Below are 22260 nucleotides of genomic sequence, written 5' to 3'. Positions count from 1 at the left end.
TCTCTTGTCTTCTTCTCTCCATTCTCCATCCTCTACCTCCTTCCCAGTTTAAGTACAGGGGTCATTTCCTACCCATAAGCCCCGGTGCTCGACGTGCACCCCGTTTTGCGGCCCGCAGGAAGGTACCAGTGTGGGCTGCGGTGTCTGCAGTGATGTCATTCTAACACAAACCGTTACTGTCAGTCGGTTTTTTGACTGGGAGGACGACCACAGGACTGAATGAATAGAAAGTGGATATCCATTCATTTCAGTGTATACTGGTGTTGTCATGGAAACTGGCATTGGCATGTGAGGTTCAGATGGTCTATGGATTACCGTGGCAGTTGCATAATTAGTTTAACATGCCAGCGAGCACATGTATTTAATGTTTATATTCTGTTGACATGTCCATCCATCCATCCATGCCTTACTATGAACTAGTGTTATTTATATTATCATATAATTACAATTATACGATTTTAGATTCCTCTTCAATAATTAGGGAATATTGTCAGTTCTGAAACATTTGACAGACATCTCTTTTAATTAAAAGTCATGAGGTTGATAGAAAGTTACAGAAGTACAGAAAATTATATTTTCTTAAATGCTACGTTGCCAAGAGTTAAATGAGAAGATTGATATCTTGTGCATGTCTGTACAGTAAATGTGAAGCTACAGCCGGCATCTGGTTAGTTAATCTTACAGTATTGAATGGAAATGGAAGGAAACGGCTAGCCTGGCTCTGTCCAAAGATAACAAAATCTGCCTACCAGCACCTATAAAGCTCACTAATTAACATGTTATATCTCTAGATCTTGTTTAATACGTACAAAAATGTATCCTAAAAATAACAAATTGTGGTTTTACAGCAGGTCACATACAGATTTTGTTCATTTTAGACAGACCCAGGCTAGCTGTTTCCCTTCTGTTTCCAGACTTTATGCTAAGCTAAGCTAACTGACTGCTGGCTAGCTTCATATCTACACATGAGAGTGGTATTGATCTTCTCATCTAACTCACTGCAAGAAACAAGTGTCTTTCCCTAAAAGGTTGAACTGTTCCTTTAATTTGTAGTTGCAATGACTTCATGAGATACACACTGACCAGTGTACACAAAAATGCTCACTTCCATGACAACATCATTGCCATCTTGGTTAAACCACAGCAGATCACTAAAGTGTTCGTTCCAGTCCTGTGGCAGCAGCTGGCCGATAGAACGACATATCTTAGTTCATAAAGATGCCTACCAAAGTGTGACATTATCACACGCCTTTTGAATAATGCATCTAAACCACTTCCAGGTGTTTGCGAGCAAATAAGCGGCATTTCTGACTTTTAGATAAAAAACCCCTTGACCTCAATTTTAAGAATGTTGAGGTTCAGGAAAATATTTTAAAGTCATTAATACAGTACAGCCCCCTTCAAGCAGTCCAAGCAGTTTAAAATAGTCGTGGATTGTTTTACCCGGCCCTGCTTAAAGGAAATCTTCCTTGGAAACGCAGGATACAGGATGCATTATGTAAAGGGCTCATACATGTCAGTTTTGGAAGCCATCTTCATCTACCTTTGCAATTCCAGTTACTAACCATGAGTTGTGTGCTATCAGAATGGGCTTTATCACACTTATCAGATGTGGTTTTAAATGGACAAATCTATTAGTGGATCTGAGCTGCAACTGTGGCTTTGATAAATGCATTTTCTGTGTGGTGATTGATCTTGGTTTGTCTGTATCCGGCACTTTACGAGCATGGTTTGCATTATTGCTGTGTTTTTTAGCGATTCTGCTAGGATATAAGGAGTGATGTCCTTCGCTTTGTTTACATTTGAAGATTGAATTGATTCAGAAATTAAACCATGATAATTTGCACAAACATTGACATAAAGGTCACAAAACAATACACAACCTTTGTTATTCCCAAAGGAAACCAACAACTAGCATCATATAGTTGGCTTAGTGTATTTTAATTAACACCGCCTGGCTTAGAGTTTCCCCACCGAAGCTTAGTGGATAGTGTGTGATGGAAAAAACGTCTGGGGTTAGCTGTTGACACAAGGGTCACCTCACCTGTATAAAGAAAAAAAAGATCAAAGTGCTGTATGGTGATATATAGAAGATATTTTGCCTAACTGGGACTCAACAAAAACTGTGTCATCACTAAGACAAAGTGTTAATATTGTTGCTAGGGAAGGTTTGTGCTTTTCGTTGACTGTTGCTATGTTTTGGTTGTCTGGTTGCAGAGTGAGGCTGGCTGTTTTGCTGTGTCATCCAATCCCACCCACAGGAAATAGCAGAAGGATTATGTTTTTTTTAAACCTATTGTAATCTTCTCAAGTACCCTGTAAACTACCACACTGTGTATATTGTTTGAACAGCTATTTGACTGTGTGTGTGTGTGTTTCTTTCTCTTTCCTGATAGTCTCCGGTCTCTGTTCCTCACCGCATTCGTTCCACCAGCAGGAGCACCAGGGAAGGAAAGACGTTGTCAGAGATTAACTGTGAGTTCACACACAAGGTCAACATGAACAAATACATTTTTTCGTTTGTCTTTTAAAGTCAGAAAACTCCAAAAAAGTCTTAACTGCTTTTCATCTCATGTTGTTCCCTCTTTTTCTGTCTTTGCCTCTTTTTTTTTCACTTCCTCAGTCGGTCAGGTGAAGTTTGATCCTCCGTTGAGAAAGGAGACAGAACCCCATCATGAACCGGTGAGTTTATTAGCTGTGGGATATATTTGTTTATATATGTGTGTGTGGGTGGGTGCAATTATGTTTGTGTGGTTGTCACTTCACCAATACCAGCATGGCCGATCCTCACCTAATCACAGGAAGCACCCCATCCAGTCCATGTTGTTGTCAGTCTGTGTCGAACCAAACAATAAGCCCATCCACATAATTCACTCTGGTAGTCACAAAACAGAGGTATTTCAAGGAGGGAAGAGGTATTGACCTATTTTAGTCAAAAAATTTGTTTTTTATAAGCCGGTCATGCTTCAAGAATCTTTTAGTGGTTAGGGAAGAAATCAGATTTCTTACCAGCTGCTTTCTGCAAATAAAGATTTTACAAGCAGGTTACTGAAGTGTGTCTTAATGTGTTTTTGATTTATTTATTTTTTTACTTTTTATTATTCCTTGAACCTGATTTTTTTCCCTGCTTTCTTATGTGCATCTAAGCGTTGAGATTGCAGATACGAGCAAGCCAGAATTGAGAGTTTTTCGTTGCACAGTGTCTGGGCTCTTCTTTAGGGACAGGGTGAGGAACTTGGATTCCCAGAAGCAGCTTGGGAGTGGGAACTGCTGCTTCTTGGGATTGAAAGGACTTGACGTGATTTTTGCTATGTAATCAGGATGCCCCTCAGGTACCTACCCAGAGATATTCCAGATACATCCCAACTGCTCGGAGCCCCTGGGACATGCCGGAAGGATAACATGTCCGAACTTGTCTAGAACGCCTTAGTATCCCTCAGGAAAAGCTTGGAGGTTGTGGCTGTGGAGAAAGATGTGTTAACTGCCTTGCTTAGCGGGCTGGCATGGTGACCTGGATTTGTATAAGCAGAATAATAATAAGCATAAAAATTTTATCATCAACATGGCAGTGGTGCTGACTGACAGCCACACAGAAGCTACCACATGGACACAACAGAACCGAAACACAGCCGACTTTAGTTTCTAGCTGCTATGTCGCCTAATCTACTAACATGAACATACTGTACGGCTTTGCTAGCTCTAGTTCCCAGCATGCAAGACAACAAATGTCTGTTAGTGTTTGCATTTCATTAAAAAAATCAGTAGTGACGTGTAGGTTTAGCTGTAGCTGTAGATGCTTGTTATATAGGAGCTATAGGTGCCTGTAACTTTTGAAGCAGCTGGAAAAAAAGTGGTTGCTAGTGGACAAATGGGATGGTGCAGCAGGGTTCATGCACAATCACAGCCTCTTGTTCAAAGTGCTCCCCTCCCTCACTCACCCACTTTTTCTGTTCTTCCCTTGCACTTGCACTTTTTCCCCACAATCTCACTTTTGTGTTCCTCTCTCCTTTCAAGTTGGCTTGGAAAATCCATCCTAAATTCAAATCCGATCCTTACCTCCCTCTCCCCCCTCCCCACCCCTCCTCCCCGTCCGTCCATCTATTTATCCGTCAATGTGACGGTGAAACACAATCACCAGTGTAGGTCTTTTTGCGTCATCCGTTTACTGTACATTCATCCCTTCGTCCTTCAGTTTCTACCCCCTCGTTCAAAGTCATGTAATAAAATGCTCTCTCTCTCTCTCTGTGTGCTGCTGACCAGTGTGATTCTGAGCTCCCCAGCGTTCATCCATTCAGAATTACAGTGCTATGTATGGCATTTTAACATCAATAAATCATTACCACATTAAAATTGTATAAGATTATTAATAACATCATTACTGTTGCCAAAAAAGATTTGCAGCAGCATCTAGTGACCTCTTTACTCAAAAAGAGAACGCAAATGGTGCAAGGAGTCAGCGGCTAGAATAACTTTCAGCATATTTAAGCTTTTATGTAATGCTAAACAAAAAACAAACACACCCATAGCGACACTATTGACCCTGGATTAAGGTGACATGTGGTCATGATTTAAAGATTCCCCCCAGGACATGTTTTAAGATATACTAATAATTTGTGTCTGATATGGGTTTTCCACAAAATACTCCAATAAAAGTTTCCACATAGCGCTCGTGTAAGTTGCGTCATGATTGGTTTCCAAACAAGTCGTGATGTCACAAATCATGCTCATAGGTCACACACCGTTAACTCAGATCTTCAGTGAGCACGCTCTGCAGATTAATGAATTAATAACAGCTTTCTAGTGTCAAACTCTGCAAAGTGAAGGTTAAGCATCACAGTCGGGTGACATTAAGAAAAACACACATCTTTGACAGGAGGGGGCGGACTTTAAGGAAACACCACCGGCTACTGATTGTCTCATTTGTTCACTGAAGGAGGCTATACAAAGCAAAATCAAACAGTTTATGTTTATGATATATAAACGTCATTTATTAATGTCTCTCTTCTTCAGTTTTGCTAATTTTTAAATCCCCATCTACACCAGTTTATTTTTGGATCCATTCCCTCCAGCCCACCATACCTCCCCTCTTCTCTTCAGATTAATATTCCAACATCTCTCCCCTATATCTGTCTCTCTCTTTCTCTCTCTCTCTTTCTGTCTTGCTGATCCATGGACTCCAAAGCTCATTTTGGCCTTAATCCATTTTTCATACATCACCCTCTCTCTCTTGCATCCGTGTCCCCGTCCCATCCCCCCCACCCCCCCCCCCCCCCCCCCCTCCATCGTCCAGGTTAATGTATTAACTGAGGTCTCTCTCGCTCTGTCTTGCTGACCAGCGTGAATCTGAGCCCTATCTGGACTGTGTTGAGGAGCTCTACTATACCGCGAGATCTAATCTGGTAGTACTCTTTCTATCTGTCTCTCTCTCTCTGTTAGCCTCTCCCTCTGTCCACCTACATCGGCTTTTTTCTTTTCGATCTCTCTTCCTTCATCTCTGTCCATTTCTCTAACCTCCGTCTTACTCTCTCCATATTTCTCTTTAATTCCTAATCTGTTTCTGAAGGCCAGGTCCTTGTACTTCTTTTGGCTCTTTTGCTTTCTGAGCCCTTGCTGTCTCTCTCTCTCTCTTTTTTTTTTTTCCTTTCCCAGAGCGCTGATTCTTTTGGCTGCTTGATGTCCAACATGTATTTTTGTTTATTTTCACAGTTTTTGTTCCATCTATTCTGTTCCATCCATCTGTTATTGTTCATTTTCTTCTTCTTCTTTTTTCCAGCCTTGGCTTTTGCCTCACTAACTGGTGTTGTGGTTGTCATGGTGATAAGAGTCCTTAGTGATGTTGTGGTTGTTTTTTGTTGTTTTTCAGATACACATACATTCACACAAACATTACAATCAATCAAATCAAATTGTAAATCTTTGTTTTTTGTATTAAATATGACATTTGCGTGACGCAGACACACAAACACACAGACTAAGGTCAGATTCATTGTTCTCAGTGTTCGTCAGCTGTTAGTGATGCAGGCCTTGCTCAAGGACATGTAGGGAAGATACGCAGACAGTTCTACTCACAAAGTAGATTTTTTTTTACATAAAAATTCACAAACATACACTTTTAATTTCATTATATTGCACCTGATATTTGTTTGAGGTATCGCTGATATTTCTCTCTACAGAATATGTGTGTCTCTGCCGTTCACCGCTGCTTAAATGTTCTCTAACCTCTTACATACTATAGGTGATCAAAGCAATGAGGCCTTTTTTATGTGTGTGTGTGTGTGTGTGATGCCTGTGTTTGTCTGTGCGTTTGTGGTATGTTTGTTATGTGTGTTTTTTCCTCTGCATGCTTGTTGCATTATATCACGATCTGTTTTTCTGACACAGTGCTGCATTCACGTTGTGGCTTTACATGATGGTTTTTTTATGCGTTTCGGTCAGAGAACGGCATTTAACTCTACCAGTGCCGCTTATTATACCTGAGCGTCAGTGCTGCTTATTGTCAACCTGCACCAAAAATCAACTTGCACTTGGTTTAATGTTTCATTGATTAAATATTCTAAAAAACATGGATCCCAACCTGAGATACATATGAAGGGTCAGAAGACAGGAATATATAAGCAAAACATGTTTCTGTTGCACAGCGTTATACTTAATTTTTTCTGGCTTCCCTCTTATTGTTGCTATTTTTCTTGTGAAATACCAGATATTTTCTCCTCTTTGGGACCTAAAATGAAGCAAATCTGAGAAGGAAAATTAACTCCCTTGTTGAAACACACACAATTCAAATCCATACAGAGTCCATAAACTGTGATGTCAGGTCCTAAGTGGATGTGGTTTCATTTTAGGGCTTCACAAGCCAAAAAGGTTGGGGGCCACTGGTTTAAAACCAGCCTTTAAGTTTTCTGCCAAGGAAGCAGATATTGAAAAACTGAGCAAGATGAGTGCAGTTATCTTTATTTGTCCACCTGCTCTTCTTGTCACTTATTGTAATGATGATAAAGTGCTTTAATCTCTCGGAGTCCAGAAAAAACCTCACTGGGAGAAAAAAACATACACTGCTAAGTTAGTTTTGGCTATTCAATTCCCAGTTTTGCACCTAAAATTACATGTGATCAGTATGTTTTTTATTGTTTCAGCAACCCATAATTGTCGGGTTCTTTACTGAAAACACTATGAAGACATGAGGGAATTTGTTGTTGTGGTTTTTATTATGATTACCACAATTTTGAGGCCACAATGTGAACTCAGCAAGAGACAAATCAGTCAGCTTATGCTCACTGTTCATCTTGTATGTATGTGGTTATGAATTAAATGTATTGTGAAATCGGTGTTTTATGGGGGTATTAATATTTCTAGCAGGCTGCTATAACTATCACCGCTGCTGCTACACTAGCAGCTCCTTCAGCAACTTGGCATTTAAACTAATTTTCGGTGGTAGTCACTGTCTCAGTGTGGTTTATTGTGGCGCCTGGCCAAGATCTTCTGTCCTGTTTATACCCCTTGAGTAATCAAATACATGGCACATTTTTAAATGAACCAATTATGAAGTATTGTGTCACAGTTGTAATGTAATCCGTCTGTCTTGTAGGACTTGCAGTTGGAGTATGGGCACGACTCACCAAGTCTACTGGGAGGAAACAAGTAAGTCTCCTTCACTTTCTGTCATTTCCTTCTCTTTATCTCTCCAAAACCTTCATTTTTCCCCCTTTCTTTTATTTGCAGATACAGATGTCCTAGTTTTTTTTTAACTGTCTAGATTGAGGGAGGTTGTGGACAAAGAAAGAACCAGAAAGTGAGACAGGGAGAGTTTTCACGCTGTAGGTTTGATGATTTATTCAAAATTGCAGCTTGAGGATATTCTGTGAACTGTGTGTTTGCTTTGTAAGTAGAAAGCTCAGGTTCAGATCGGGACAGGTAAATGTCCCCCCATAGACTTGCACGGACTTAAGAAGATTTCTCAAGCATGAAGATTGTCAGTCTTGACGAATACGTTTCAAAATCAGATCAGATTTTTCTGTCTCTCATTTATACTTTTCTCTTCTCTTGTTCAAAAAACAGGAGTCTTCTCAAATCTGTGGAGGAGGAGTTACAGCAAAGGTGAGTCAGACCCTTCTCACTTCCTGATTCACCTGGGGCCTTGTAATTTGCCAGTGTTCTAACCATGCCCACCCATCAGCCAATCATTGTTAACTGCAGGACTAATTGGGCCAATCACACGCAACTAACGCTGTTGTAATGACTTCAGGCTGCTCCGGCTGTCAGCATTTTGGATTCTTCTGGGGTTTATTTTCCCTCTGCGGCTTGCTTCACGCTTTAATGTCATCAGGAAAAGGCTGTGCTTCATAGGAGCTTCCTGCAGAGCATGGCTTACACACACACACACACTCACACACACTCATGTGTGTGCACATACCCACACACATGCACGTGTATGCAGTGTTTTTAGCCAAAGCTGCAATGGTTGTCTTTAGTAATTATACTGGCAAGTCTTTGGAGAAATTCTTCTTCTTTGCCCAAAAGATTATGATGATCAGCGTTCTTGTTTCTTTGTCGTTTTCTATGAGACAATCTGATACGACAAATGTGTTTCATTGAATTCTTTGGTCTACATAGTAATAAAGTTTTTACTATATAAACAGTAGGTAGTAAGTTCTCCTGTAAACACTCCCTTTTATGCCTCTAGTTGCCAAATTTGGGAATTTGTTTGATTTCATGCACATAGCTGGATGGATAAAAGTTAGATTAAAAGTATTCTGCAAGGCTGTTCAGGTCCCTACAGTTGATTTTATTTGAGTTGTCCCCACCTTTTTATACTGTTGTTTTCTCCTTTTGGTGAACGGAGGTTATAGTAGCAGAGAAGACAACAGCAATCTTATTTCAGTCCTTGAAGTTGTTACATGTTTACTCCTGTTTCAAAAAATGTTGGGGAGTCAGTCGGTAGTCTACAGACCTCGGTAAATGCAGTTCATTGTTTGTTTTAATGTTTAAAAGTGCGTCTGAGATGGAGTACCTTCCAACATTTGACAGAATGTCACAACAGACACCTGAAAAGTAGTTAAAGTGTCTTTTTCTTACTTAGCTGTGACGGACGCCTCATCTGTCATTTATTCTGATGTCATAAACTGAGCCACTCTGGTATTCCTAAGGAAGATGAAACTACTAATATTTATTTATAAATGCCTTTAGACTGAGGTCTGGTAGTCACCTGTCCATGGCTTTTCTAGTTTCCTATGCTGTAACAGCAGGTTTGTAAAGCTTACCTATCTAAATACAAGAAAAAAAGTTAGTATACTGTATGTGGCGTGGGATTAAAAGTTCTAGTTTGATTGGATAAATGTACAGTATATTCACTCTGAATGACACCATCTCAGTTAGTAGGTTTGCATAAATTTAACAGCCTGTAAGTTATCCATCACATAAAGATGCAGTTTGCCCAGATATAAAATGCAGGCTTTGTTATTACTGTAAACTCTTCAATAAATGCCATTGTTTTTGTTTAAATAATGGCTTGGTTTCAAAACGTAGCTGAGGTGTGGCTGGCGCAAACAAAGAAAAGGCCGGCTGCCAATAAAACTTCGAGAGGGAGACAAATTACCTGTAATATAATGGTTCTCAAGGTAAATACAATATAAAGTATATTACCACTAATTCCATCAATACAACCGAGTTGCGTCACACTCACCGATCTATCTCTATCTCTTTTTTAATATAAATAGTTTTTAATTACTAATTCATTTAATCACTTCAACTTTGCTGTTCTTTTGATCGTTACTCAGCTACTATCAGTGATTTTCATCGCTTCCTGCAGGGTTATTTCACATTAAAAGCCTTCCTGATAGACTTTTACTGTGAAACATCTGCATGACGGGTTGAGTTTCATTGACTGTAGCTTAACACTGGTCAAAAGAGCAGCAAAGTAGAATAGAAGTGTTTCAATTAAAAATGAGAGAGATTTAGAGTGGAGTGGTGAGTATGATGTAACTCACAAACCAGAAAATGATCAACAAAGGTCTGTCCTTAATATAAGCCAGTTTCTGGTTCTCTCAATAACTTTAAATTGCAGCCAAGTTTCTATGAATTGACTGAATGTGGAGTTAAATCTACTGCAGAGGTGTGTGTAGATCTGTTAGGACTGTAAAGGTTTTAACAGCACAGGTGTGTCTGGTTGTAGAAGGAATCAGTAGCGTATTGTGGTAGAACTTCCCTGGTTGTTTGGGTTTGTAGGAAATTATGAGTGATTTGTTCCTTTCAGATGTGTCCATATGTGTCTAAAGATCAAGGGTTAGAGGTAGTTTGTGGACCAAGCTTCACTCAGCTCTCCCTCCCCTCTCCCCCCATCCTCCTCCTCCACCACCTTCTCCTCTTCCTCCTGTTGTCATCTCCTATCTCCTTTGCTTGCTCCCTTTCTCCCTTAATCTCCTCTACCCACCCCTACCCTCCCTCAATCCTCTATTTCTGTTCTCTTCCTCCCCTTCTCCTTTCTTCCTCAATCCCCTTACCCTCCTATCTTCACCTCCTCTCCCAGGGGCCATGTGGCACACTTAGGGGATGATGAGGATGAGGATGATGATGGTGCAGATGATGATGAAACTCACACTCAGTAAGTTCTCTCCCAGTCTTAGCTGGAAGCCTCTCCCTCCTTGTCTCCTCATCTGTGCCGTCATCCACCGCCCCCCCCTTCCCTCCTCTTGAAGAGGAAAGGAGAAAGATGAGGATTAGTGCAAGGAGGAAGGCTTCCTGTTTTTCACCACAGTTTCATCCACGCATCTCAATGCAGCACACCCCGCCATCACGCCACATATGCCACCTGTGTTTGCGTGTGTGTGTTTACAGCCTGTGTGTTTTTTTTCATGCTGTCACTTCTGTCTCATGTGAAGTTTAATAGCTACTAACAGTAACCCTAACCCTAAAGACTCACCTGAAGGCTGTTGATATAGAAGGTTTTTTTTGTTTACTTTCAAATTATTTTTATTTTACCTCCAAAAACATTCAGTACAGAATAAAAGGAAAAAAAAAAAGATGGAGTCAGGTAGAGTCAGGCAATAACTTTACCCACTGGTAGGTCTAAAAACCGCAGTATTAAAGAGTAGATTGTAGCTACATGTAAAGCTACACAAGCGACAAGCTTCTGGCATGTCGTTTCACTGGGTTTTAATTAATTTCTTGTTGCATGAAACATGAGGTCTGGATGCAGTGTTAGTGCTTAGATAACTCATCCTCATGACCTTGACTTCTTATACGCTGTTGTCTTGTTTTGTTTTCAACTTGCACCGCCTTCTGTGTGCCTCCTTGCTGTGTGTGTGTGTGTGTGTGTGTATGTGTGCGTGCGCACTCATGCTGCTTTCTGTCTTCTCCTGCCTCTATAAAACTGTACATTTGGCGTTCAGCCTTGTCCCTTGTTGTATAAAAGCCAAATGTCTGCGGTGGACCAGAATATTCTCTCTAGACAGAGATTTTCCACTGAAGTCAGAAAGGCCGTAGTGCTTTATATTTTAGGCTTTTTGCTGATAGGCACATCCAGAACACAGCAGAATGATTGCAACAATACGATCAACCTGGAGTCTTAAATTAAATGCAAACAACAGTAGTGTAAAATGAAGTTGAAGCAAATCACTTTCTCCATAAATATGTTGAAAAAGCACCAGGAAATCAGAAAAATTGAACTTGCACTTCAAAATTTGTGCTCAAGTGCACCTTCCTCAAGCTGTTAAAGAGGATTTACAAAAACATAACCATCAATATAGGCCTGAATATTAGCTTTTAGCAAAAGCTAACCATGCTCGCTAGCTACGCCGCTATGCAGCATCGTCATAAAAACATAAAGTCAGTTAATGCTGTAGCTCTTAGTCAGAAAAAAAGCTTTCTGTGCTTTCCTTTTTATAAATGCTAAACCATTATTGATCCGGCTCCAGAAAATGATCATGGACAAGTTCCTTCTACATCCTTAGTTACATAAGTTATATGTGGAGGATCAGTAGATTTAGAGAGTGCTCCGTTAAAAATCATTACCAAGGGGTGGACCACAAACTGCAAAATGTTTAGTGTCCGGCCGGTTACTTTTGTCATATATATTTATATATATATATTTATATCTCCCTTATTTCCTGTCATCTCTCTATTGTCTATAATAAAGTCCTGAGATGTCCAGAAATACTTTTCAGGTGCTTTGTTGCCAACTTCAACAACAATCCTGTCTCAGTTTCTGCACACAGGTTTTTTGTTAGCATCGTTTTATTCCATTTGTCATCCCCCTCCAACCACCATGTTTCATTTCCGATACAGTATCTGTCCTTAAGCTCAGAGGTGGGGCGATGCATCAAACACAATGTAGCTTTTTATGTCCCAGCCTTGTCTGTGTCAGTTACTGATCTACTTTTTACTACATCAGTTTTTACTGATTTACATTAAGGGGTAAACCATATCGCCGTTGATCTCCATTCAGCCGAATCACTGTGACTCATTTTTATTGGTATTCCAGTATTTGTGTTCATCGTGATTGACTTCCAGCCTCTGTCCATTTTGATCTATGTGTTCAGATTTGTTCTTTGTCTGTCAGTTATTAACAAGTAGTGGCTCAAGAAGGCAGAATGGAAAAAGTCTCTGCGAATGTAGTGCTGGTCTGCTGGAGATTATATATTTTTTAAGGTATTAAGTAGGTGCTTAAAAGCCTCAAAATGTGGGTTTTCTTGATTCAAATAAGAAAAGCAAATATAACTCAAACACTGAAAATGTTTTCAAAAATTGCTCAATAAAATATTCTGTTGTATTATGTTGAATTTTAAGTGTTGGAACTTAATGAAATGTACATAGCACTTGAAGCAACACTGGCTGTAGTCACATTTCTCAGTTTTTCAGTATCAGCACTACAATTCTCAAAGACTTTACAATTGCTCCATCTGTAATTTTCCTCAACGATCGCTAGTGTGGCAGTCTCACTTTGTCCGTAGTGAATAACCTTTTAAAGTAGTTCTCCCATGTCTGTCTCAGTTAGTGTCAGGCTCTGGCTATGCTTGTCATTTACAAGTTTGTATCTAACATCTGATCACTCCATAAAGTACTACTGCTAGTATTTGTCTGGATGCATGATGACTCAGTTGAAATTTCTAAGACTAGATTTTGAAATTGTAAAGTTTCAGTGTCATTGCACTTCATTTCCTGAATGTAATCCATCTTATTTACCAAAGAACAGTTTAAAGGAATTAATAGTAAGATGTGTAAACCTCTATTGGTAAAAGTAACAGTTTTACAGTTAAGGCTACTGAGAGAGGAGATGTGATCTTAAGAAAATCTATCCTTAATGATCAAAGCAAATATAGCTTTTAAATGACAAGTTAAACCATAGCCTCAGTGGTGACATGTTGACAAATGTTTATACTGTTTTCAGTATAAATCATATTTGTAATAAACTAGTTTTGTCTGCTTTATGAGTGTATTGTCAAGCAAAGTCTCAGTTCTTCTGTTTTCTCGTTCTTTAGTAAATCAAGCACTATCATGAGACCAAAGGTCCCACCCCCTCTTCCTCCCAAGGTATGCACAATTACTGGTGTAAAACAGTCACAGATTATTTGTTATGTTGGATTTTACTGCCCTGAATATGAGAAATGGGATGACTCTTTGTCCTTATCTGTGTTTCTCTCCAGCCCAAGTCCATCTGCTCGTCCCAGCAGCAGCAACAGCAAAAACAAGACGATAGCCAATCACACAGCGAGGACGACGGTGGAGGGGGAGGGACCATCAAACGCTGTCCAGTTCCAGAGACGCCGAGCCCCGCCAAGCCCGCCTCCAACGTCCCCCCGCGGCCCCCGCCCCCGAAGCTGCCGCCCCACCGCCGCAGCAGCCTAGGTAACGAGAGCTTGAAGTGCACGGACGTCGAAAACTCTGCCCCAGAGGATGATGGGAGCTTTAGGCATTTCTGGGAATGGCTCCACACGCCTCACACAGAGGAGGAGCTGGAGGAGGCATGGGAGGTGCTGAAGGAGGTGAAAGAGGAGCAGGAAAAAGAGGAGGAAAAGGAAGAGAGTAAGAGCAGCCGATTGGTAGATTGATAGTGTCCACTGACCCTGTCATCCCCTTTGATTGGTTGTGTGGTCACCCATTAGTCAGTCCTCGTAGTCTTATTGATTTATTTGTTCCATGAGTCCATTAATAATAGCGCTTTTTTTAAATTGTTTTGCTTTTATTTCTTTACGTCCATCAGCTCCTGCCTAATATGATTGTTTGTCTTTAAAAGTCATCTTTTGTGAAGTCTGATTGGTTGTTTAATCCAATCGATCAAAAGCTAGTAGTCTGCTATCACTCCCCCTCACTTCCTAGGAGGAAGAAGGAAGAGGAGAAAACATCGTCCTGGCTGATCAGATGCATCTTAAACTCAAATTTTTCCCATTAGTTGATTCACTTTTATTAGATTGGGTATTTCCTTGATATTGGAGGGGGGGGGTAACTTATAATAAACAAATATTAAGATGCTGTAAAGTCTAATGAGATGAGATGAATCGTGGAGATCAGAAAACAGATTGGAAAATATGGTTTATTTTATCAGCATTACCCTTTAATTGGATGGAAGACAAAAAGTAGAACAAAATATACAGTCATGCTGGAATCACTGGTTCATTAAGCCTTCTGCAGGCAAGCATTAACAGTGTTACACTCTGTTAATGCATACGTGTGTGAAGATGTTTTCCTCTTGGTCATGACAGGAAATATTTCTGTTTATATTCACAAAGGTTAGTCACTGTAAAAAAAAAAAAAAAAAGTCTCATTATTTTACTACTAAATAAACCAAATCAGAGTGTTTGGACAGTGTTGATTACTCGCCAGTAGTGTTAGGAGTAGACAAACCTACCAGCCATTACTGAAAATTGACCAATATCTGGCAGGTTGTACGTGGTGCATTCACACCCTCCTTCGCTCATGACTATATTTTGATCCTCTGTGTTCTTCTTGCTAGCCTGCTCCCTCCTTCCCTCCCTCCCTCCCTCCCTCCCTCCTTGCTCCCAGTAGTTTGTTACTGTTTACGTTAAACTCTCCTCTGTGTCTTCAGTCCCGTGGGTTAGATTTCTACTCATTGAAACCAACGGTGTGTACGAGAAAATGTCGAGAGTGCGTGGACTGTATCTGCAGTCTTTTTTTTCTGTTCACTTACTTTACTTTTTCACCCACTTTCTCTCTCAAACACACAGCTTCATATGCACACACACACTCTCCCCCCTCTCTGTCCCTTATACACACACACACACACACACTCCATCAGCCTCTCTGTTGCTCAAACACACATTGAGTTCTGTATCTGTTGTTGTAGGCAATGGGCTGAACTCTTCACACAATGGAGAGAGAGATAGTCCAGCAGACAGACAGTCCACCATGCCCCCTAGTGTCCCTATACGGAAAGACAAGAAGGATGTTCCGGTAAGCAGACCTGGTGACCTCCTGGAAGAGAGCTCTTTTTATTTTGAGGAGTCGTTTTTTTCCGATTCTGAATTGTCTGCTTTGATGACATCATTAATAAAATTGTTAACCATGTACATATTGCTGTGGCGCAGAGGAAAAAAAAGTCATGCACTCTGATACAGTTGGCAGTATTTTGTGGGTGAGGGATCACATCCTTGTTGTTGCACTAGAGACTCCTGCTGATCAGTCAGGGAAGGAAGGGAGGGATTTGGGCACCTCCTAAGACCAAACAACTGTAATGTTAGCGATGACAAAAACTACAACTAAACCATGCTTTCCTTTTAATGATCCACGTCCTCATTGTGGAGTTTCAAACCACTGCTTAGAAAAACTGGGAGTGCATCATTTTTACCTTCTTGGTCTAATTACTTGTTTTTGTTATAGTTTTATATGAGATTCTCATACGTTTTTTTTCCGTGATCGTTCATAATTCAATACTGAATAACTCCGTGTGTGTGCGTGTATCTTTGTTTCCGTGTGTCTTAGAAGCCAATCAGTAACGGCCTCCCGCCTACACCCAAAGTCCATGTAAGTAACAGTCTCTTTATGTCTCTTTTTGTTCTCTGTTAGAACATTTTTGTTTTATTACACGCAAAAAAAAATGTGTAGCTGAGGTATTGTGAGCCATATTGTGTAGCGTAATTTTGATCTGGGGAAGTCTGGGGCTGTCGATGAACTTCAAAATTTTCAGTTGGTTATCTCCAGAGAAAGTAAATCAAATATGGACAACAAACTATTTACTTTAAAATTACTTTAACAACCCTGCAGGACATGTTTTTATTTCATCCTGGTTCCATCACTGTTTCAACACACTTAAAGGATGTCAAACTTGTAACCTGTTCCACCATCATAATCCGCAGAGCGTTCGCCCAATAATCTGTAGAGTGCATCCTTTGCATTGCATTAATTCACCACCTCTTCCCATTTGTAGATGGGTGCGTGTTTCTCCAAGGTGTTCAACGGCTGCCCTCTGAAGATCCACTGTGCCACTTCCTGGATCAACCCTGACACCAGAGGTAATGAACAGCAAACAAGATAAAGAGTGATGAATGTTGTCACAACAGGGGTGTATTTTCTGTGTTGTGAGCTGTTGCCTTACTCTAATATGTGGTATAATGGTTGTGTTTGTGTTTGTGTGTTTCAGACCAGTATTTGATATTCGGAGCTGAAGAGGGAATTTACACACTAAACCTTAACGAGCTGCACGAGACATCGATGGAGCAGGTGAGACTGGACATCACACATTAATAAATATACTAACAGTAATATACTTTATGGAAATGTCTTTGACTTTCTTTTTATTTTGTTTTGTAATTTTTAGTGCAATATGTCTGTAATTTCTGAATAATTATGCTTTCCAGTGGTAGACAAGTATTGTAAGGTGCTTTCTTTGGGATAAATGATTGTAATAATATTATAATTTATAAATACATTAAATCATAAACTACTTGAATTATAACATGGTGTTAATTTGCTTCTCTCTCTACTTTGTTAATGTCTGCAGCTCTTCCCTCGGCGGTGCACCTGGCTGTACGTCATGAACAATTGTCTTCTCTCCATATCTGGTGAGCTAAAATACGTCCATCTCAATTATTGACTCTTCGTTTTTGGTGGTTCTTACTTCTTGCATCCTCAATAACTCATCAATAACTTTTTTTTCTCCTTGTTCTCTATTCTATTCCAGGAAAAGCCTCCCAGCTGTACTCTCATAATCTGAGTGGTCTATTCGAACAGGCCAGACAGTTACAGAAGTTACCAGTAGCCATTCCCACACACAAACTGCCTGATAAGATGATTCCCAGGTAACTCTCCAAATATGAGGTCCAACCTATCAGTCAATACAAAAAACATATTTCCTCTTACTAAAGTCATTTGGTCTGCTGAATTCTAACTATAATCTTATCTTTCTTTATTCATAGAAAATGTACATATCTGTTTACAATTTAGATCCATATTTCAATCATCTGTGTAACAAAAATCTTCTTTGAGTGACACGGATTTCCTTGTTTGTCTGTTTATAGGAAGTTTGCTGTGTCCAATAAAATTCCAGACACTAAAGGGTGCCAAAAGTGCTGCGTAGGTGAGTCAGCTAACCTCAACCCCTTCTGATAACCTCAGAAAAAGTGGCATGGTGTTATTTTGATTTTAATCCTTGTATTATCCCATAGGAAACATATTATACATACATTAATAGCACTGTCAGTTTTTAATATAAGTGTCATCAGTACGTAATGAAACTTACAAGTGTGTAGAAACACAGTTGTGCAGTTTAATGCACAGAAATGAAGCCACTGTTAAGTGTTACCATGATACAAATTTACTGATACATGGTGTTGTTTCCATGCAGTTCGCAACCCGTACACAGGCCATAAGTACCTGTGTGGAGCCTTTCAGTCCAGTGTCATGCTGTTGGAGTGGGTGGAGTCCATGCAGAAGTTCATGCTCATCAAGGTCAGTGTGATTTTTTTACTCTCTTCAAAACTCCTCATTTGTGTTTTTATTTTTCTCCTGTCTTTAAAAGATGTCAGCATGCTCTATGATAGCAGACTAAGACTTCCCTTTCTCACCTCCTTCATCCTCATCTTCTCAACAGAACATCGACTTCCCGTTGCCATGTCCGTTGGAGGTCTTTGAGATGTTGGTGGTCCCGGAGCAGACTTACCCTCTGATCTGCGTGGCGGTCAGTAAAGGAACCGAGCTCAACCAGGTGGTCAGGTTCGGCACCGTCAACCCCAACTCTACCTCCTCTTGGTTCACAGAAGCAGGTGAGAACAGTATGACCAGCTCTGTAATGTTAAAATAATACAATTTAACTTGTTCTGAATGGAAAACATGCTGTAGATGTTTCAGGTGTTGTTGTGTATAGAATCAAGCCCAAAATAAGGCTCTGGTCTTCCATCTTTCTCTCCGCAGACACACCACAAACGTGTGTGATCCACGTCACGCAGCTAGAGAGAGACACTATCTTAGTCTGCCTCGACAGTGAGTTACACACACACACATTTTTACACATCTCTGCATTTGCACTGTGCAGCTTTGCAGATACTTTTAAGTCATAATGCAGAAGCTTTTGCAATGGATCTACCAGACTTTTTACTCACGCCGCTTCCTCTCTCTCTTCCCCATCTTCCTCTCTCGCTCTCAGGATGTATAAAGATAGTGAATCTCCAGGGAAGATTGAAATCCAGCAGGAAGTTGTCAGCTGAGCTCACCTTCAACTTCCAGATCGAATCCATAGGTAAAGAAAAAAAAAACAGCCACATTTGTATATTTTCAAACACAAGAACATAAAAAGGAGACGATGCGGCTCAAGGCTCTGAACAGATGTCATGAGCTAAAAGAATGAGGGACATTTCTTAGAAATAAGGCAACTTGAATGGAAAAGTGGATTTATCTAATACAAGCTTATTTGTAAATCATAGTAATCATCGTGGTTATTGTTTATCCCTGTTTCTGCAGTTTGTCTCCAAGACAGCGTGCTGGCCTTCTGGAGGCATGGCATGCAGGGACGGAGTTTCAAGACCAATGAGGTGAGACTGATACTGTATAAGAGAAAACACTGCACTACAGGTGACCTTTAGACCATGTCTAAAGTATAATGAAGTTCACTTCTTGGCATTTTAGTGGGACGTTACTTGTTGTATTGTCATTGTTGTAGCTACTGAATTCCTATAATGTACGTAGATTAATGGAGCATAATGTTTGGTTAATAGTGTTGGTAGGTTTTTCATACCCGCTAAACTAAATTAAGTCGGGTAATATTTTAAGATGAGATGCTCCAATCAGCCTTTTTACGGCGGACACTGCTCACCACTTCTGTTATTATACCACTTATGTGATTATAGTCGACCAATCAGGAGACGACATTGCGGTTGCCTTTGTCACTCCCAAACCATCTATAGTCTTGTGACAGTAATACAGCCCCACAGATGATGATGTTTTTTTTGTCATAACCTTTAAACTGAAAAGCGGTACAGTAAGACATGGCTGCACAAAATCTGATTTCAGACACTTTGATTTCACACTGTAGACGTATGAATCTGATACATCCACTTCATTTAGAAGAAGATTGAAATTCTCCTTTAGTTCTGTTGGCCCGTAGCATGCTGTCTAAACGTGGCCTGCTCTGATTATTACTTAATGATTCTCTTTTTCTCTTTCTCTGATGTTCTTCAGATCACCCAAGAGATCTCTGACAGTACACGCATCTTCAGACTACTGGGATCGGACAGGTGAGAACACACACACACACACACCAATCAACCCATATCTCCTCCTAACTTCATACACATCACACACACAGTTAGGTCTCTGTTAACATCCTCTCTGATATTTTATCACTAAAGAAATGCTGACTGTAGAGATCCAGGGGACAGAGGCCTCGCTCTGCCCAGGTACACTCACTGCCCGCTGGCCACAGCTGGCCCAAAAACTCTGCCTCTTTCTGTCGGGAATTCTGTTGATCTGTTTATTGATTGGGAGCATTAAGGCTGTTTGAAATGAAGAGAGAGTGTGTCTGAGGAAATTACATCCAATTTTTTGGAGATTTTACCTGTTGAGTGACGAGAGCATGAACACCAATTTTATCTGTATCAGTAAATTCTGTCCATTTTTTTTGTCAGGGATTGGGATAACCTGCACAAAATCTAAATAGTTTTGAGCTACCGAGAACTAATGATAGAGTAATGGTGTCTGCTGTCTCATCACTCAACAGCTGAGTCTCATTGAATTATGATGTGTGAATGTGTGAGCCTTTTAAAAGAGTAATTAACAGCTTTCTCACAGTTTTCCTCAGGGTAAACAGAGTATACTTTGTGAGGGGTTTAGTGTTAAGTCATCTCCCTCTGCTGCCTTTTTTTTTTTTTTTTTTTTTTTTACAAATAACAGGGCTTTTATAGGCTTTGACCATATCCTGTGTGGGTTGCTGGCTGTCCGGGGTCTTAACTATGTCTTCACTCTTTACATCACTCAGTGTTGTATTTATTTTATCAGAAAAACTAATAAATTGCTGAAGCAGGCTGGGCTTGTTCATTTGTCTGGGATTTAAAATCAAAACAAAGACTGATTGAATGTTCTGCTACCTTTTTCTTGAAACTAAACTGGATTGTGTGTGTGTGTGTGTTTTTGGCTGTGTGTTGTTTGTATTACAGGGTGGTGGTGCTGGAGAGCCGGCCTACAGACAACCCAACAGCCCACAGCAACCTCTACATCCTGGCAGGCCATGAAAACAGCTACTGAGACACACATATACACACACGCACACGCACACGCACACACACACACAAATAAACACACTCTTTAAACAGCCTACCACTAATGCAAATGAGGGGGTGAGCAACCGGGAGACACACTCACCCCAACCATACCGCTAACTCCCCCCCCCCCCCACAACATCACCCACCTTCTCACCCGGGCCTGTCTGCGAGTGTGACTGGGAGACGAGCAGTTCATGGGTGCAGATGGTGGATTTCCAGTTCATTCAAAATGCGCCGCAGTGTTACATGTGTGTCAGTTAAGCGTGTTGTAGAACGGCAGTGGGTTGTTGACCAGTTTCTTGACAGGGCGAGGGTTTAAAAAAACGCCGGTCTGAGGCCAAGATTTCGCTCATAAAGGTTGAATTTGTGTAGAAATAGTCTGAAAGTCTGATCTCTTCTCTGCACCGTTTAAGAGCGACTTCAACCTAGAATCCTTCTCGATACCACCCACCTTCCCCTGCACAATGCATACTGGGAAAACCGCATCCAGCACAGAAGTTTGACTTCAACACTACTTCTACTACTAGTTCTACACATACTACTACTACTGCTACTGCTACTAGCGCTAGAGCTTCACAGAAGAGCCATCTTGCACAGAAAACCTTCCCTTCATTGTTCTTTCCTGTCTCCTCTTTCCTTTCTTCCCTTTTTTTTTAAAAAACTACACCTTTATTTATTGTGGCATGATGTAACTTTAACAACCAGGATGGCTTTCCTGTTTTATGTGTTTAAAAAAAAAAAAAAAAAAAAGGATAAAAAAGAGAAAACAGACTAAAAAGCTTCGCCACCTCTGCTAGCATCGAATTCCGATACCCGTCACTACACCACACAAGTGCTTAATTGACCTCTATTTAATTGTTGTAAATATAAATGTAGTATTTTTTGACAGAGACGAACACTAAAAAGACTGGTCGTGTAGATAGGCGTGTGTAGAGTTGCTCTGTACAACTGTGGAGACAAACAGAGACAGACGGACATGGCGGAGTGAGGGGAGGGGGGCGGAGTGAGGGGAGGGGGGCGGGAGGGGGGGCATAAATTCACTTCCTAGTTCCCTGATCATGTGACAAGGAAGGATCAGGAAGCAAAGACCCCGGCAGTCTCCTCAGGTGGACAGCTTTAGTAATCCGATATAATTCTAATAACGATCGGGAGCTCAGGATTGGACTGAGCGAACACAGGAAGCAGCACTGATTGGTCATTTTCATTCTGCATGCGTCACCATCATAACTTCCTGCTCGTTTGCACCATAGAAACTGTCGTCAAGGGCAGCAGATGTTATGAGTTCATTTGAGTTTGTTTCTCCTGTTTTTGAAATCATCCTTTTTATTATTTTTTTTTTAATGCTATCCTAATCAAAAGGCTTTTTTTTTTGTTTTATCCTATTTTTATTTTTATTGAACCACTGGTGTTAAAAATTTGCACAGAGAAAAAGGTATTTGATAACAAATGTGATGTCATTATAATATATGACCTTGTGTGTATGCACAGTGTGTGTGTGTATGTGTGTGCGTAGACATAGAATATGCACATACGAGTGCATCATGTACAGATCTGGTCTTTA

General features: G+C 40.4%; 1 protein-coding gene across 7 annotated transcripts in view; it reads left to right on the top strand.

Moving 5' to 3' along the window:
- Positions 1–21452, top strand: part of LOC121911871 (mitogen-activated protein kinase kinase kinase kinase 3-like) — a 41944-nt gene extending 20492 nt beyond the window's left edge. Inside the window, exons 13-35 of one of the 7 annotated variants that reach the window (XM_042433777.1) lie at positions 2397–2475; positions 2624–2682; positions 5337–5399; positions 7586–7638; positions 8056–8094; positions 10523–10597; positions 13473–13524; positions 13638–14016; positions 15296–15402; positions 15931–15972; positions 16376–16460; positions 16589–16668; positions 16949–17009; positions 17129–17246; positions 17466–17524; positions 17792–17895; positions 18038–18209; positions 18358–18426; positions 18590–18682; positions 18904–18974; positions 19621–19676; positions 19791–19838; positions 20595–21452. In XM_042433777.1, coding sequence (XP_042289711.1) covers positions 2397–2475; positions 2624–2682; positions 5337–5399; positions 7586–7638; positions 8056–8094; positions 10523–10597; positions 13473–13524; positions 13638–14016; positions 15296–15402; positions 15931–15972; positions 16376–16460; positions 16589–16668; positions 16949–17009; positions 17129–17246; positions 17466–17524; positions 17792–17895; positions 18038–18209; positions 18358–18426; positions 18590–18682; positions 18904–18974; positions 19621–19676; positions 19791–19838; positions 20595–20682 — 2052 coding nt within the window. In that variant the 3' untranslated portion in view covers positions 20683–21452. The remainder of the gene's footprint in view (positions 1–2396; positions 2476–2623; positions 2683–5336; positions 5400–7585; positions 7639–8055; positions 8095–10522; positions 10598–13472; positions 13525–13637; positions 14017–15295; positions 15403–15930; positions 15973–16375; positions 16461–16588; positions 16669–16948; positions 17010–17128; positions 17247–17465; positions 17525–17791; positions 17896–18037; positions 18210–18357; positions 18427–18589; positions 18683–18903; positions 18975–19620; positions 19677–19790; positions 19839–20594) is intronic. The other 6 variants (XM_042433781.1, XM_042433780.1, XM_042433779.1 and 3 more) reach the window with 6 other exon arrangements.
- The last annotated feature ends 808 nt before the right edge of the window (positions 21453–22260 follow it).

Source organism: Thunnus maccoyii, chromosome 14 (genome assembly GCF_910596095.1).
Source record: "Thunnus maccoyii chromosome 14, fThuMac1.1, whole genome shotgun sequence".
Lineage (NCBI taxonomy): Eukaryota > Metazoa > Chordata > Actinopteri > Scombriformes > Scombridae > Thunnus > Thunnus maccoyii.
The sequence above is the reverse complement of the archived record's forward strand: the minus strand, read 5'-3'. Positions and strand labels throughout refer to the sequence as shown.